We start from the raw sequence: 16,878 nt of genomic DNA on the forward strand, positions 1-16,878 counted from the left end.
GGAGAGAGATTATCGGAGCCTATACATGTGGTGTGGGGTGTTCTCTCCCCCCACCTCTCCCCTTCTTCTCTTCCCCCAGCGCGCTCTAAAGTGTTACGTGTGACAGGCATACAAATCCGGGATAGAGAAGGAGTGAAGGGAGAGAGAGAGAGAGAGAGAGAGACCCAGCGGAGAGGGCGATGGTGATTGTCTCTTGGGATTTACAAACACCCACCGCTCGCTCCGGGTGGCTCCGATCTCAGGAGGGCTGGACTGTTTTGTCTGCACTACTTTGACCTGGCGTTGCACTGTCTGAGGCACCGAGAAGTTAACCAGCGCGCAAAGAGTGTGAGGGAGGAATTACTACTACTATTACTACTGCTGCTGCTGCTTTTATTATTATTATTATTATTATAAAGGGGAAAAAAGACATAATTTCGCATGTTGATCTGAAACCCAACAACCAACGAGGAATATGAACAGGAAAACCAGGCGCTGGATATTCCACATCTTTCTGAGCCTAGGGATTGTCTATATCAAAATTGGGTAAGTCGCCGCCCCCCGTCTCCCCCCCCCCCTTAAACGCAAACACATCGTGCCAAACCTGCCCGGACCTGTTAGCATTCAACTGGCGGGGGTGGGGGGGAGTTGAGTCTGCAAGCGGTTCTTCCCTTTTATTTAAAGCCAGGGTAAGAATATGATTTCTGCTGCTGTTGTTCCCACATTATATTCTAAGTGTGTGGCTCGCGGGGGGGGGGGGCGTGTTGGGGAGAGAGAAAACACTTGCTGTGGATGTGCGAGAGGCATGACCAGAATGGCAAGAGGCGGCGGGGAGATCTCCGCTGCTGCCGAGGGCTGGATCTCCGCTGCCCGCTGAAATCCATCCAGGCTTTGCTTTCTAGTGCGCGGCGAGGAGCGCTTGAATGAGCTCAGGCGAGACAGGCAGAGAGAGCGCGCGCTACCTGCTTCAGCCTCGCTCTTTTCTTGGGCAGACCCAGCCTTTTTCAGAGCAAATTTATTTAAAGTGTTTATATTTGGGGTGGGGGCTAGGGTGAGTTGGCTGGGTTCAAAACCTCCGCCTGATCCCGGATCGATGGGTTACGTGGGGAAAGGAAGCAAACGCGCTCTGCACATGCTCGGCAGCACACTATCTTCCAGGGCTGGAAGACAAGTTCCGGAGCTAAGTTTGTGAACTTCGTCCGTGTTTTGGGATTCCCTTGAGCTCCTAAATCCCTCCGGCCCAGGACAAACTCCGGTCGCGCAAACTCTTTGTTCAGCCCTTTCTCGGGACCACTGGCCTGTGGGATCGCAGACACCCCAACTCCTCCGTCAACACCACCGTCAGCGCAAAAAGTCGGCGCTGCTGCAGCCCGCCGCTTGGTACCGCGCAGAAAGTGATGCCTAGGAGGACGCGCGATCCTAAGCAGACGGACCTGCAGACGGGTCTCATTCATTACATCGGAACTTGCTTCCGAATGATGAGGGCTCTTAGCGCGCAGGTTGACGCAGGGCAGTCGCCTTCCCCCAATCCGGACAGCGCGCCTGAGATAGGGTATTTGTATTCAAAGAACCACGGAAATGACGTACAGTTCAGATCTGGCTTATGAGCTGGGAAGAGTTAGCCCATTACTGGATTCTCAGGTAGGTTTGGCCCTACTTGGAAACTAGTAGGTGCTTTATACCCGTGAATGTCTAACTGCACGTGAGTGCGCGCGCGCCAAGCTACACACGACCAGGCTCCCCAAGGCAGCGCTCACGGGCACTTTGCGAGATGATGTTGGAAGGCGTGTGCGAGCAAGGCCGCTCGGGTGGGGAGCTTAGTTTCTAGACAGAAACGCACCGTTTCAAACGGTGAAAGCTTCTTGATCCCGAGTCTGTGCGCTTTAATTTATATATCAGGAAGTTGGATTGCGCTCTGGGAAAAGCCCACGTGCTCCTCCTTATCCCTGTTTAACACTCTTATCTCCCGAGATCTCGATCTAATTATTGACCCAAATCGCTCCTTTGACTCTTTTCACCCGCAGGCTCCCCGGGGGACTGCTGGGGCGGGCAAGGCAAGCCGAGCCGCGTCGGGCTTGTCTTGGCCACGGGCTGGTTGAGCAAAATGATGTTTTTGGTTCTGCTCGAGTATGTGCCGCAACCTGCCAGTTGACATTAGCAAACAGCACCCGGAAGGGTTGGAGCGAAAATGCTACGTGAAAATGCCTGGGAGAGAGAAAAGGGAGACGGGCACGTTCGCTCTGGTTCGACGCCCCTTACTTAACCCGTGTGTGTATGTGTTGGTTTTGGGGGGCTGGAGGCGGAAGGAGAGGGAATCGTACTAACCAAACTGCTGAGCGTTTAGCTTGGTGAAAAGTTAACACTGTGTAGCATCAGCTGCTGCCACGTTTTGAAGGGCAGATCAGGGGCTGAAGAGGGCTTTAAAGGCATCCACGTAGTACTTAGAAGCTGGAAAGACCTGCCATATCTAGCTCCTCCAGAAGGCGTGTTTTAACGTTCGACTGTGACACAGACCTGGTGCTGCTGCCGAGCTCCTTCCAGCCTCCACCTTCTCTCTCTCCTTTTCTCGTCCTAGGGGCTTCTCCTCCGTCGTGGCTCTGGGGGCCAGCATCATCTGCAACAAGATCCCGGGCCTAGCTCCTCGACAGAGGGCGATCTGTCAGAGCAGGCCCGATGCCATCATAGTGATCGGAGAAGGCTCCCAAATGGGCATCAACGAGTGCCAGTTTCAGTTTCGCAATGGACGGTGGAATTGCTCTGCCCTGGGCGAGAGGACGGTCTTTGGAAAAGAGCTGAAAGTGGGTATGTTACCGCTTTACTATAAAAGCTGTGGCAAGGTGGAGCCTCGAGTCCACCGAAGAGTTACCAAAAGAAGTGTGTGTGTGTGTGTGTGAGAGAGAGATAGGCAAAGGGTGTGATGGCATCTGCAGGAGGCTGCTTAGGAGAACTGTGATATGCAAAGCCCTGATGTATACTCATCCTCACTAGGTATACAGCCGTTACTCCACTCATAGGCCTACTCCCCTGTGGGAGGCAGTATGCCTCTGCCTACCAGTTGCTGGGAATCACAAGTGGGGAGAGAGAGTGCTGTTGCACTCAGGTCCTGCTTGCAGAGGTGGATTTAGGGGAACGCGACCGGTTCACTTGCACTGGGTGTGGAGCTTCTGGGGCGCCCCAGGGGATGCCACAACTATGATTTAGAATGGAACATGAGAGGCAGGGAGGGGCACTGAATTTTGGCGCCGCTGAAATCTTGAGACCCCAATGTCCACCACTGCTGCTTGAAGGCTTCTCATATGCCTTTGGTTAGCCACAATGAGAACAGGATGTCAGACAGCAGTGGATTGCGTGCAATGCCAAATACTTGACCTCTAGTCAGCTGCATTGGTGCTGTTTACTGGGTGGCAGAGGGCAAGGCAGTGGTGAGGTCAGCAGGGTGCAAATAGAACAGCAGAGCCAATCCAGCCCTCCTATTGGTGCATTTGCACTGCACCAAACTCCCTGCCACCTCGCCCCTCCCTCTCTAACTCCTAGTAAGCAGCAGCAAGTGACCTACTGGAGGTCAGGTGAGTAATAGCACCTCACCGCACTGTCTGTCTGTGGTTGTTGGATTATATAAAACTCTGGCCTGATCAGTGGGGTTTTCGTTATGTTTTTATGTTATCCACGCCCCCCCCAACCCCCACACATACCACAACTGTTTCTACTGTAAGGCTGCAACCCTCAATACACTTCCTAAGAAATGTCTAATTGAAATCCAGATTTGTTTAGGATTGGGTTTCAAGTCTAAACCCAGTTACTAGGGAATAGGTTTCCCTGGACTCAGTGGGGCTTACTTCTGAGTTAAGATGCCCAACAGCATGCTGTTTAGGCCTTTCAACCCATAGCACAAGAATATGCTCTTAAGTCTGTTTCACAGTTTATTGTGCAATGTGCAAATATGGTGCATGTGGGATGGAAAGCCATTTTTAAAAGCTGAGGTGGTTTCCAGTGTGTGTCTAGGTTTTACAATCATGTTTCAGAGCAGTTTAAGGTGGCGGTAGGAAGCTCTAGATGTGAAAACGCAAGAAAACACTCTTGCACATGACCTGTCAGAGAGCCTCCCATGCATTACAGTATATGGGAGAATGTTGATGAAATGTGGGGGATAACTCTTAAAATCAAATGTTCATTCTAGCAAATACAGCTTTTACATTTGCATTACCAAAACTGGTTTCAGACTGAGGTGTGGAAATGCTCTAAACCCTGTGATCATGTAAAGTGGATTAACTGCTTTTTGATACTCTTTAAATCAGGAGGCAAGGTGGTTAAAGGGTGACAAAAGTGTGGATTGTCTTGGCAGAACTGATTTTGGTCTAATTAGCACATTGTACAGTAGTGTGGTCTAAGACAGGTCCTACACATCTGAGAAGTTCACTTAGCTTCTTAACTATTCTACTTTTCTGGGCTTACAAAGACATCTGTTCCAACTATTCTTCCAACTCAGAAGTATTTGAGAATAGCATTTGATGGTGACTAGGAATGGTTTCTACTGTGGCAGTGATTCCTGAACCATGGTTCAGCAGTCTGGACCCACCAATGAGCTGTGGAAACCATAGCTGTCAACGTTTCCTTTTTTAAAAGGGAAATTCCCTTATTCTGAATAGGATTCCTCGCAAGAAAAGGGAAAAGCTGACAGCTATGGTGGAAACATGGTATGTGGTCTCACTGTATCTGGAAGGGGTTATGTTTCCAGGGTGTCAAAACTAGGTTCAGGTTAGAGCTTCACTGTTATATTTAGGCTTGGAATAAAGAGGAAGAGCCTAGATAATCACAATTTGGGAAACATAGTGTGTGGCTTAAAAAACACAGAGCCACTGTCATTCTTTTTAATCAATGAACGGCAATAATAATATCATCACTGATGATTGATTACATCAATTTCCCTGCAGTTATGGTTTTTTCTCTTACTGATTTTTACATATAGAATCCTAGAATTGTAGAGTTGGAAGGGACCATGAGGGTCATCTAGTCCAACCCCCTGCAATGCAGGGAACTTTGTTCCCAATGTGGTGCTTGAACCCACGGCCCTGAGATTAAGAATCTCATGCTCTACTGACTGAGCTATCCAGAAATGTGAACTAGATCAGAATGATATACACATTCCATGCTGAGCTCTCAGATGTGGGGTATCTGTGTTTTATTGTTTGATTATTGTGCCACGGATAATAGCAGTTTGTTTTGGACTGTGGTCAATCACTTTTGCGTTGCGTTTGAAATTCAGCTGTTTTATTCATTGTTAGTTTATTTACTCAAAAAAGTCCTAGCAATTCACTTATCAAATGCACACATATGGTATATAAGGATGTGCCTTGATGCTATTGTGTTTGGATAAATGAGTAATCAAAATCGGAGAAATAAATAATACAAACTGAATGTCTTCCACAACAATTAACAATAAAAACAAAAACAAATTAACATTATCAATATGTTATTTTTGTGCTTGTATAACAAAGCTCCCTTGGGGGTGCATCTGAGGTAAGGAGTTATTTGTCAGAAGTTGTGTTGCTTTCTCTCCAAATGTGCAATGTAATAACTATCTTGCTATCCATGATTTTCATCCACTTTTCTCTCACGTAAGTGTAATAGACAGCAAGCCCAACGATATTGACTGGGAGCCCCTATAAGCACATGGTTAAATATTGACTTTGCTTTTATAGAAATTTTATAGCCACCACCCACACAGTTTAGTCCTGTGAAAAATGTGATTTCATGATGGCTTTGCTCTGGCTGAAACTTTCAGTGTTCAGTCACTGCACCATTTGTGGTACCAAGCCATTTCTGAACATAATGAGACATATTAAGGGCAGAGTTCCAGGCCTGTGATTGTAAGGTACTTTTAATCCGCCATCAAAACTGTAGCACATAATGACACAAATTCCGCTTTCAGAGGCGGCATGAGGGCACCTGTGACTCCAGACCTGTGGATTGTTGGAATGGAGCCAGTCAAAGTTCAAAGAATCTTGAGGAGAAAGAACATTGACAGAGTCCTGCGGCAGCCTAAGGGGCTTGTGAATGAGGAGGCTTGTAGGGTCAAGGGACATCTGGACTCTTTATTTGTCAGGAGTGGTTATCCAACCCCATTTCATCTTAATCCACCAGTGTTTAGCTGCGAATCAAAACCAATGCAGTCGAGAGAGCAACCTTGAACATTGATAGTCTACCTTTTCCTCCAAGGACCTCAGCGGGGTACACATGGTCCTCCCCGCTCCCCATTTCATCCTCAGAACAACATGTGAGATAAGTTAGGCTGAGAGGCAGTGACTGGCACAAAGATCACCCGGTGAGATTCATGGCTGAGTGGGGAATTGAACCCAGGTATCCCAGGCCCTTCTCCAATACTTTAATCCAGGCATAGGCAAACTCAGCCCTCCAGATGTTTTGGGACTACAATCCCCGTCATCTCTGACCACTGGTCCTGTTAGCTAGGGATCATGGGAGTTGTAGTCCCAAAACATCTGGAGGGCCGAGGTTGAGGAAGCCTGCTTTAATCACTACATTGGCTGATGTCCTGATGCTTATTTTTTCCTCCAAGTTCAGTTTAGCCAGATAGCAAGATATTTCTTCTTAAAATGCTCCAAATGTCAATGGAATGGTGGGACCTTCAGAATCCCTGCAACCCAGGCACTGGCTTTCAAGCTGTTCATTCAACAGCAGATACGCAGAATATGAGGAGGGAGAATATTGGGAAAGGGAGGGAGAATATTGTCGCTTCAGTGGTGTTCGTCTAACCTTCTTGTCAAATTTTAAAGACAATTATCTTCAGAATAATAGTAGTAAGCGGGTTAGTCATGCTGGCCACATGACCTGGAAAGCTGTCTGCGGACAAACACCGGCTCTCTTGGCCTGAACGCAGAGATGAGCGCCATACCCTATAGTCTAATTTAGCTGGACCTAACCGTCTATGGATCCTTTTCCATTTTTTTTAACAACAACAACAACAAATTATTTGTATGCTGCCCACCTGACTGGGTCACCCCAGCCACACTGGATGGCTTCCAATAAATCAAAACACAGGGGCAATAGGCAGAGGATTATTGTCCCTTGTACTTCAGACCACATGTGCTTTCCAAAATGGAAAAGGATCCCTGGACGGTTAGATCCAGCCAAATTAGACTATTGTTTGTAAAACAAACAAACAAACCTTGAAGATAATACAGTAAAATCAAGGAAAAAACACAACCCTACTTTAAAATATGGAGGACTTTAAACTCTAAAAACAGATTATATAAACAATTGAATGTATCTCTGTCTTAAGGAAGCCTTGGCAGGGACCTTAAAGGTAACTTAGAATAGGCCCTTACAAGAAATCGACAGCATTCTTCTTCTTCTTCTTCTTCTTCTTCTTCTTCTTCTTCTTCTTCTCCTTCTCCTTCTCCTTCTCCTTCTCCTTCTCCTCCTCCTCCTCCTCCTCCTCCTCCTTGCAAACCTGAGCCTCTTCAAGAGCAAGTCTGGTTGTCTGCCATCCCCAAGATCTGTCCTCACACCCACTGACATCTGACAAGATGACCTGTTGGAACTAGGAGTGTGCTGTGCTATGAGTTTGCCTGGGACACACAAGCACAGGTGCACACAAGTGTGTGCACAAAGTCATACATACAAATAGTATTTGTACCTGCTGGCCCTTAAAATTTCCCCTTGCTTTCATTCATTCTGCCATTCTTATCTGTTCCCAGTTTATCCTCTCAGCAGTTTCACAGACGTGCTTTTAGAAGAGGCATATATACTCAGTAAGCTTTCATATCTCTTTAAGAATGGCACCTAATGTACAACATGCCACTGTCCACCTCTGTTGCTGTTGGTCCCACCCAATGCAACTTTACTCAGAAGCCAGTCCAGCCAGTCCAGCAGGGCTCATTCTCATAGGATTTCTGCTTTGGACACATCCAAAAAACACCACTTGCAGATCTGACTTTCCAGTGGTTTTCTGTGCTGAGCTACAAAAGCCACTTCTGCCTCAGGGGAGTTTTGAAACGAAACATGCTGGGAGTTCAGAGAATCCTGCTGCTGAGGAGGCAGAGGCTGGGGAAACCCAGGTCCACAGATTGGTCTGTCGGGCTCACGCTTGCTTGGAAGTCCACCTAAATTGGATAGGAATCCTGTGACTTGACTCGAGTTGAATCTGGGCCAAGCGAAAGCAAATGCACTGGGCAGCTCTTCTGACTTACTATTGTTTATTCAATTTATATCCCACCCTTCCTCTTGAAGGAGGCCAGGGCAGTGTGGAAGGAAGTAGCTTCGTTGAGGTTGGAGATGGAAATGGGAATAGTTTTTAAGAGATTTGGAAGTAGTTTGAGAAAGGCTTCACTTCCCATGGCACACACACACAAACACTTTTTGTTGTAATGTCGCTTCTGGTCAAACAGGGTTGGCTGGTGTTTGAAACAACATAAAAATGTTGCAAAACCTGTTTGCAAATGGTGAAAGTGCAGGGTATCCCAAGCACGCAGGCGCCCATGGGCAGACCACCCCTATGCATGCAGACCATGAGCAGGGGGTCCTCTTTTTGAATTACCTTAAACTCTTCTACAGCATGCCACCTTCCAAACCTATTGCATCTGTCTCCAGCTTAGTTGCTGAACGGGATCTTCTGGCACACTCAAGCTCAAAATCCCGGGCTGTTCTTGGGCACCCAAGCCATGCAGGTGCCAGGATCACAATTCATTAACTCCCTGCAAGTTCACAACACTTAGCAGCACTTTCTCAGATTCAAACCTGGCAACTGTCCTCGTTCGTGCCTTACCCTGACGCTGAAGAGTTGGATGGCTGCCCTTGAAGGCTTGTTTGAAAGTTGAGTCATTGCTTACAGAGGCCCTCCAGGCAGGCACGCTTGGAGCAACAATGCAGCAGGCAGACTAGGTAGCTGGCGAGGGTGTCAAAATTAAAGGGATCTCTTCCTCGATGGCATCAGTGGGCAAGCAGGATCCCTTATGCAACCTCAAACATGGATGGCTTTCAGGAGAAACGGAGAGCATTCTCCAAAACCCACTGAAGATTATAAAGGGATCTGAGGTGCTCATCAGTTTGTTCTTTGTTCTGTTATATCTGAGATGACAAAAAGCATTGAGCTTGCTCTACTGATTGACGGCGGAGCATGAAGCATATTCTACCAGTGTTGTGGTGCCTGCATTAGCCTACTGGGCATAATTCAATGTGCTTCCTTGATTATAATCAAGAGAATCCTACAGCAGTGTTTCAAGGCTACATTCTTATGTCCCATCGTAGGTCGCAGGATAATTTTGTTTGATCCAGTGGCGTAGCGTGGGTTGTCAGCACCCGGGGCAAGGCAAGTAATTTGCACCCCCTAACCCGTGGATTTGCGCCCCCTAACCCTACCCCCCAGATGTTGTGCCCGGTGCGGCCGGCCCCCCCTGCACCCCCCACGCTACGCCACTGGTTTGATCCCCTTTTTAAAGTGAACTGACTTCATTTGTACCTCTCAGACTAATACACAGTTAATGCAACTATCCTTTGGAGTTCACAGTTTTTTGAATTTACTGAACCAGGTTGGAGGGACCTGTGTCCCTCCCGATGTTGCCAGACTCCATCATCCCTGCCAACAGGCCAGGTTTGCAGAGGCTGGTGGGAAATGGAGCTCAGCAACATCTGGAGAGCTGCAGGTTCCTGACTCCTGTATGAGAACAGTAATATACCAAAATGCTTTTCATAATAGTACTTTAGATGAAAAAAAAACATTTAGAAATGAGATAAAATACACATTTTAAATATGCATCTTTAGATACAAATGGCCATATTGATTCAGACTTTGTTTTGGCAGATTGATGTAAACATGGGAAGGAAGGGTGCATGAACACACGTGAAACTGATATATTTATTTATTAATTGAATTTAGATCCTGCCCTTAAAACATTTTAAAAACATTGGGGGGGGGGGAATCTAAAACATTTAGGGTAAAGGTAAAGGACCCCTGGACAGTTAAGTCCAGTCAAAGGTGACTATGGGGTGTGGCGCTCATCTCACTTTCAGGCCAAGGGAGCCAACGTTTGTTCACAGATAGCTTTCCAGGTCATGACTAAACTGCTTCTGGTGCAACGAAATACTGCGATGTAAGCCAGAGGGCACGGAAGCGCCATTTACCATTCCACTGCAGTGGTACCTATTTATTTGCTTGCACTGGTGTGCTTTCAAACTGCTAGGTTGGCAAAAGCTGGGACAGAGCAACAGGAGCTCGCTCACAGTTGTGGGGATTCGAACCGCCGACCTTCTGACCGGCAAGTCCAAGAGGCTCAGTGATTTAGACTACAGCACCACCCGCATCAAAAACATTTACAAAGATTTAGAATACCTAAAAACATTTAACACATTTACTTGGCCTGCCAAGGGTTCAGATTTGACCCACAAAGTAATTTCTCCCAAACCACACCCCCATGCCCCACACCGATGCCACATGTGATGTCAGGTGTGAGGCAGGTAGAGATGCAATTGCCAATGCACATCTGAGATTCTTAAAGTGCAGTCCCAATTCTGCACTGGCAAGGGAAAGTAAACTTTGGTTCAAGGGCCCATGAGGAGGATTTCCCCCCACAAAGTGTGTGTGTGTGTGTGTGTGTGTGTGTGTGTGTGTGTGTTGCAATTGGGAAAGGAAGGATTCAATTTATCTGCAATTTTTCTTGCAGATGTTCCATTGAAATGCATGGGAGTTTCACATGAGCATGGTGTCTTTTGCAGCTTCCATTCATTGCTGTAAGACTTGCAGATAACTTCCCAGTACAGAAGTGGCCTCTAATATGCTCAACTGTGGACTAGTTTGTATACACTAGGGATGGACAAATCTGTCAATTTCAGGTCACCAAGTTTCTCATTTTTCCAATCTTAAATTCACTTCTCCACATTTCCATCCCAATTTGTTATAAAAATATATCCTCATAAAAATGTTTCTGCACTTTAGTGCAAGTTGCTCCTACAAACATACTTTTATATGCAGTTTCGCTTAACACAAACATTTTCCAAGCAATTTCTCCTAATATAATGCACGTTTGCATGCTATTTTTTACTGAAGTATGCATTTTGATTCACATTTTACCCCAGGGTATGCATTTTTGTACACATTACTTGGCTGGTGAATTGCATTGCAAAATTCAGAGATGGGCAAATTTCAAAGGATGACTGTGTTTTGATCCCCATATTGTTTGTGATTAGTTATGTTCATCCTTAAATGCAAACTGAATCAAATTTTCCCCATCCCTAAATTAAAGTCAAAGGGTTTTTTTATTTAAAAAGTGTGCTTGTGTCAGTTTCAGCATTTGCTGTATCGCTTTAGTTCCTCCAGTTCTGACCTTATCAGTGCCACTTAACTATGATTAAAAAAAGAACTATGAACATTACCTAATGTGTGTAGATTGATTGTTTTTCTTAGTCTAGCTGTTTCAGGAGGCTACAGGAAACCAGCGGTCTACCACTCCAATTTTCAATAAAGCCATTAGGCCACAAATCAGAGAAGCACAAATGTTCAGTGATTTCACTGAGACTCTAAAGTAACCCAAGATGAAATCAGACAAACAACAATGAAAAGATTTTACTGCATTGCATCGCTGTAATACCATTATTCTGTTCTATTACTGCAACAAATGTGTAGGTATCCTAATCATATTGAATAATATTTTGCTCTTAAGTTTGTGAAGATGCACCAACATAACCTGTATGCTAATAGAAGCTGTGTGTATATATATCGCCGAAGGCAGGTCACCTTGAATACAAATGGTACATATTTCCGAAGCATCTTTCCTTGAAAGTAAGCTCTACAGGCTTCATTTCAATCTATTTTATAATACGAGTAGATTTGAGAGAGGAAAGAGAGAGAAATGTTCCTCATTTCTTGTTGCTGGAACAATTCTGATACTCCCAATGGAAGTTGTAAGTTCAGTGTAGTTAAAAGGAAACACACATAATTAAATTAAAGGATTCACTAGAAATGGTAAACTCTAGAAGCTTAAAGTATTTTAAAAGGGGAAGGGGGAAGGATTGGATAAATTAAGGGAGAATAGCCCTGTTAACAGTTACTAGTCAGGCTACTTAAATGGAACGCCCTTTTTCTGAACTCATGTACTGCTGGGAAGCAGTTGCTGGCAACACAGAAGGTGGAAAGAGCATCACTTTTATGTTCTCCCTTGCTTATGAACATCCAGAAATATCAGGTCAGCTCCTTCTGGAAATGCTGGAGTAAGACTGCAAGGAAGCAACCTCTGTTGAACTCAATAGGGCTTAGTTGCAATTATATATCTATAGGACTGCACTGTAAATGGGGCTTCAGTACCAGCCCAGTTGCACAAGAGGGCAAAGTAATCTACTTTGAATACGGAAGCACTGCTGATTTAGCTATGATCATAGCGAAATGTGTATTGCATATGAATGGGTGGGTCGGTTTATTTCTCACCAGTGTCCATTTCGCATGTATTCAGTCATAAATCCGTTTCCCATCCATCTATGAAAATTACATTTTTTTTAACCAATTCAGTTCAAACAAACCAAATGAGCATAACTGATAAGATACATCAGTTTGATACCTTTTAACATAGCCTTCCAGATAAGTCCATCCCTAGATCTAAGTATGGATTACAGGATATACACATTTTTAAAATCAGGCTAAGCAAAGCAGATCCTAAAGTCTTACCTGCATCTGAAAGGTTAGTATCAGGGCAAAGGAGATGCTCTGCCCAGGAAAGGTAGAGAATATGCTTTGCATGCAGAAGGTCCCACATTTAATCCCTGGCATCAACTTCAGTTTAAAAAAGGATCAGGAAGCAGATGATGAATAAGGCTCCAATCTGAGATCCCAAAGAACAGCTACTATTCAGAGTAGACTCATATAGAATTGTAGAGTTGGAAGGGACTAGATGAGCAAATGGACTAAATGGACAAATGCTACCACCTAGAATAAGGTAGCTTCCTATGTTATACAGAATAATTCAGAAGCTGTTCTCGAGGAGATCAGCATGGGACTTAGAAAAGGATATTTGATGTATGCTGGTCCCAGTACATTCAAGAATGAATGTAATCATGCTTTAGTCTTCTGGTCTGGTTCTCTTTGGGACCCAACCCCATAATTTGGTTTCAATGAAGGATGCTCAAGATCTAAGCAAGAATATCATTGATTGTAAGGTAATGCTCCTATAATGCATAATGTCCTTGAATTCCAAAGAGATTTTTAGACTAAGTCCAAATCCAGTTTAGCTGATGCACTGTGGCTATAGATGGCTTTGAATTCAAGTATTGAAGAACGTGGATAGCTAAAACTGAAATCTGTGTGTCCATGCAACATCCTGGATCACAGCCTACCATCATCTGGTGAAATGTAATGTAATGATCTTCACTCTTTCAATTTGCTCTTTTGGAAAAAGTGTTTATCAAAATATATGAGAAGACCAGTACACATTCGTTGAACTAACAATGGATTAGATGTACTCCTGTTGTAAAGGACTCTGTGGGTTTTAAAGAAGCCGTACCAACTTGGTATAGGCAAGGATCTGGCCCAATTCATTAAAAGTCAATTTTAATGATATTATATCTTGAAATTTATACACTGAAATCCTTTCAGCGGAATACTAGATGATAATCCCATTACAATTTGAATGGACATGGACAACTAATTTTATTAGCATGCCTGACTGATGATGTGATCAAATGACTCATTTATTAAGAAAATCATAATTGTGCTTGTCACTCAGCATGGCAGAATTGCATGCCACTTTGGATGACTCACAAAATTGGCTTACCCACCAAAAGCTGATTGACTGGTATGAGAAACACTATTCCATATCTAAGGACGCCTGCATAAAAGGAATTGTTGTCTCATTGACCCAAATACATGTTCCAGGGACATGCCAGGGGAGGCCATGGAGCCACACCCCAAACAGGCCCTCCAAGTAGCCCTGCTGCTGATATGGTTAATTCCCTCCCATTGCAGTCAATGGGAGGAGCAGAGATGGTTGGGGGGGGGATAGGAAAAGGCAGGTGTCTCCCACTTTATACCTGCCCCTTAGCTAATCATCAGAGCTTAGGATGTGGCAGTAGTTCTGAAAGGATTCTCCCCTGCCCAACACCCACACACCCACAATAGGATTTATAGGTGCTGGGTTCCGCCCAGCTTTGGGGTCTGCCGCCATGGCTGTGGGGAGGCCCACTGGGCCCCTCATAGTGAGGCCTGACGGGGTCTGGCCCCTCAAGATTGGGGGTGCTTAGCTAAATTGCAATACATATTGGGAATTGGTGCCTATGATAGTATTGCTTTTCCCACCTCCTTTCAGCCTGTTACTACTGTTTTAGTTTAATAATAATAATAATAATAATAATAATAATAATAATAATGTAACAACAACAACAACAATAATAATCATCATAATACTATATTATTTATACCCCGCCCACCTGCTGGGTTTCCCCATCCACTCTGGGCAGCTCCCAACAGAATATTAAAAACACGATAAAACATCAAACATTAAAACCTTCCCTAGACAGGGCTGCCTTCAGATGTCTTCTAAAAGTCAGATAGTTGTTTATTTCCTTGACATCTGATGGGAGGGCGTTCCCCAGGGTGGGCGCCACCACCAAGAAGGCCCTCTGTCTGGTTTCCTTAGTATCCCCCCGTTTACAAGTCTTCTGCTGCATTGTATTCTATTGTCATAGTTATCAAATTTTTAACGTTGTTTTCTTTTATGTTTTAAGACATAACTGCCTTATGCATACCATGAATAAAATAGTACAGTGGTACCTCGGGTTACATATGCTTCAGGTTACAGACTCCGCTAACCCAGAAATATTACCTCGGGTTAAGAACTTTGCTTCAGGATGAGAACAGAAATCGTGCTCCGGCGGCCTGGTGGCAGCAGGAGACCCCATTAGCTAAAGTGGTGCTTCAGGTTAAGAACAGTTTCAGGTTAAGAACGGACCTCCGGAACGACTTAAGTACTTAACCCGAGGTACCACTGTATATTATTAGAAACCTCCACTGGGCCAATAGCCCTGGCATTGCCAAAGTCTAAGGTGGCTGCATGACCACTTCAGTGAACGTAATTTCAGAGGCCATATGCAGAGCTAGAAAGAGCTAGAATGCCACTTGTTTCATACAGCACTTTCAATTTTAATTGGGGCTGTAGAATTTCCGCATATGTTGAGGTGTACTCAGGAAAGCACCTGATCGTTAAGGTATGATGCTGCGTTGTGACATGCTTTACTTTGACATGGGGTTTAAATGAGCAGAAGTGTAAAATGAGCCTTAGGCCAATACTGAAAGAATCTCAGTCAGAGATGCTCAGTGATTCAGTGAGTTGGGTTAGGATGTTAATGTCTCTGTGCTCATGCCACATTCTTTTCCAGTAGCCAACAACATCATAACTTGTTCATTAGTGAAAACAATTTCTTCTGAGTCTAAAATTCTTTGCAAAAATGAAGCTATTTGTAAAACCCAAAGTATACTGAATTAGAGCAGGTCTACAAGACGGTCATTCCTTCTTCATGGGAAACCCTGAAAATTGTAATTAAGAGTTTCTAATAATCACCTCAACAAACTACAATTCCCATGATTCTTTGGGAATAAAAAATAGTCTATGTACTTTGGATATGCCCCTAACATCCCCATTTACATCAGGGCAATGTAACATTCATCTGATATTGTCTGTAAAGCAATATTTGGTCCTGGATTACTGTAAAGGAACTTTATATTTGGTCCTGGATTACTGTAAAGATATGAAGGGAAATATTCCTAATGACTGCTTTTGATATTCATTTTAGATGGGCTTGCAACTGCCTTCCCTTCATTTCAATATGTTTCCTATCCTTATTTGGAACATAGATTTTTAAAAAGAAGTAGAATTTTAACAGAGTCCCTCCACCCGCCTGCCAACCAAGGCCCTTATCTTTTGTGACCGTCCCCTTAGCTGCTGTTTTCAGAGGGCTATGAGTGGTGCATGATTTCGCTAAATTTGATATGAGATTCAAGGCAAGGCATGTAGATTTTATTAAGGAACCCCATACTTTACCTCCATAATTTGTTCATTGAGGGACACAGGTGGTGCTGTGGGTTAAACCACAGAGCCTAAGACTTGCTGATCAGAAGGTTGGTGGTTCGAATCCCCGCGATGGGGTGAGCTCCCGTTGCTCGGTCCCTGCTCCTGCCAACCTAGCAGTTCGAAAGCACATCAAAGTGCAAGTAGATAAATAGGTACTGCTCTGGTGGGAAGGTAAACGGCGTTTCCATGCGCTGCTCTGGTTCGCCAGAAGCGGCTTAGTCATGCTGGCCACATGACCCGGAAGCTGTATGCCGGCTCCCTTGGCCAATAAAGCAAGATGAGCGCTGCAACCCCAGAGTCGGCCACGACTGGACCTAATGGTCAGGGGGTCCCTTTACCTTTACTTTAATACGGGCAAGGACAAACAGATTAGGAAGAACCAAATATGTCTTGTATCCATCACAAAACTGAGACCCAGTCGACACTCCATCCAGTGAGACTGCAGAAATTTGCCGCAGCATGGCAAAACTGTCTCCTATATAGCGTGTCCTCCCTGAAAGAGGGCACATGTTGCAGTGAGACCTGGAGACTGACCTCTTGGTTGTGGGTGGGTATATTGGACAGCCACAACACCCGATTGGTAGGTCCCTCAGTGCTGGGTTTAATTTGGCCAATGGGGAGCTGTCTAGATGGGCCGAGGGACCTATATATACCTATGCACGTGACCCAGAGCTTCCTCTTTTGGCTTGTGCATCAGAACACCCGCCCACCTCTCCCTAATTTTAGGGCCTTTTGCGATTGACCTTGCTATGCCGTTGTGTGTCGTCTGTCGTTGGGACAGGGGCATGGCAGGACTTTCCCCCACTTGGCCGATTGGCTGTTGCCATTTGGGTTT

At 45.0% G+C, this 16,878-nt stretch overlaps 1 protein-coding gene across 6 annotated transcripts in view; it reads left to right on the plus strand.

The window, feature by feature from the left end:
* WNT7A (Wnt family member 7A) overlaps positions 1 to 16,878 on the plus strand; it is a 54,714-nt gene continuing 37,836 nt past the window's right edge. The window contains exons 1-2 of one of the 6 annotated variants that reach the window (XM_083421649.1): positions 1 to 525; positions 2,555 to 2,781. In XM_083421649.1, coding sequence (XP_083277775.1) covers positions 455 to 525; positions 2,555 to 2,781 — 298 coding nt within the window. In that variant the 5' untranslated portion in view covers positions 1 to 454. Of the gene's footprint in view, positions 526 to 795; positions 1,621 to 2,093; positions 2,252 to 2,554; positions 2,782 to 16,878 lie in introns of those variants that run through there. The other 5 variants (XM_083421651.1, XM_083421650.1, XM_083421646.1 and 2 more) reach the window with 5 other exon arrangements.

This window comes from Podarcis tiliguerta (assembly GCF_965153285.1).
Source record: "Podarcis tiliguerta genome assembly, chromosome: 2".
Classification (NCBI taxonomy): Eukaryota; Metazoa; Chordata; class Lepidosauria; order Squamata; family Lacertidae; genus Podarcis; species Podarcis tiliguerta.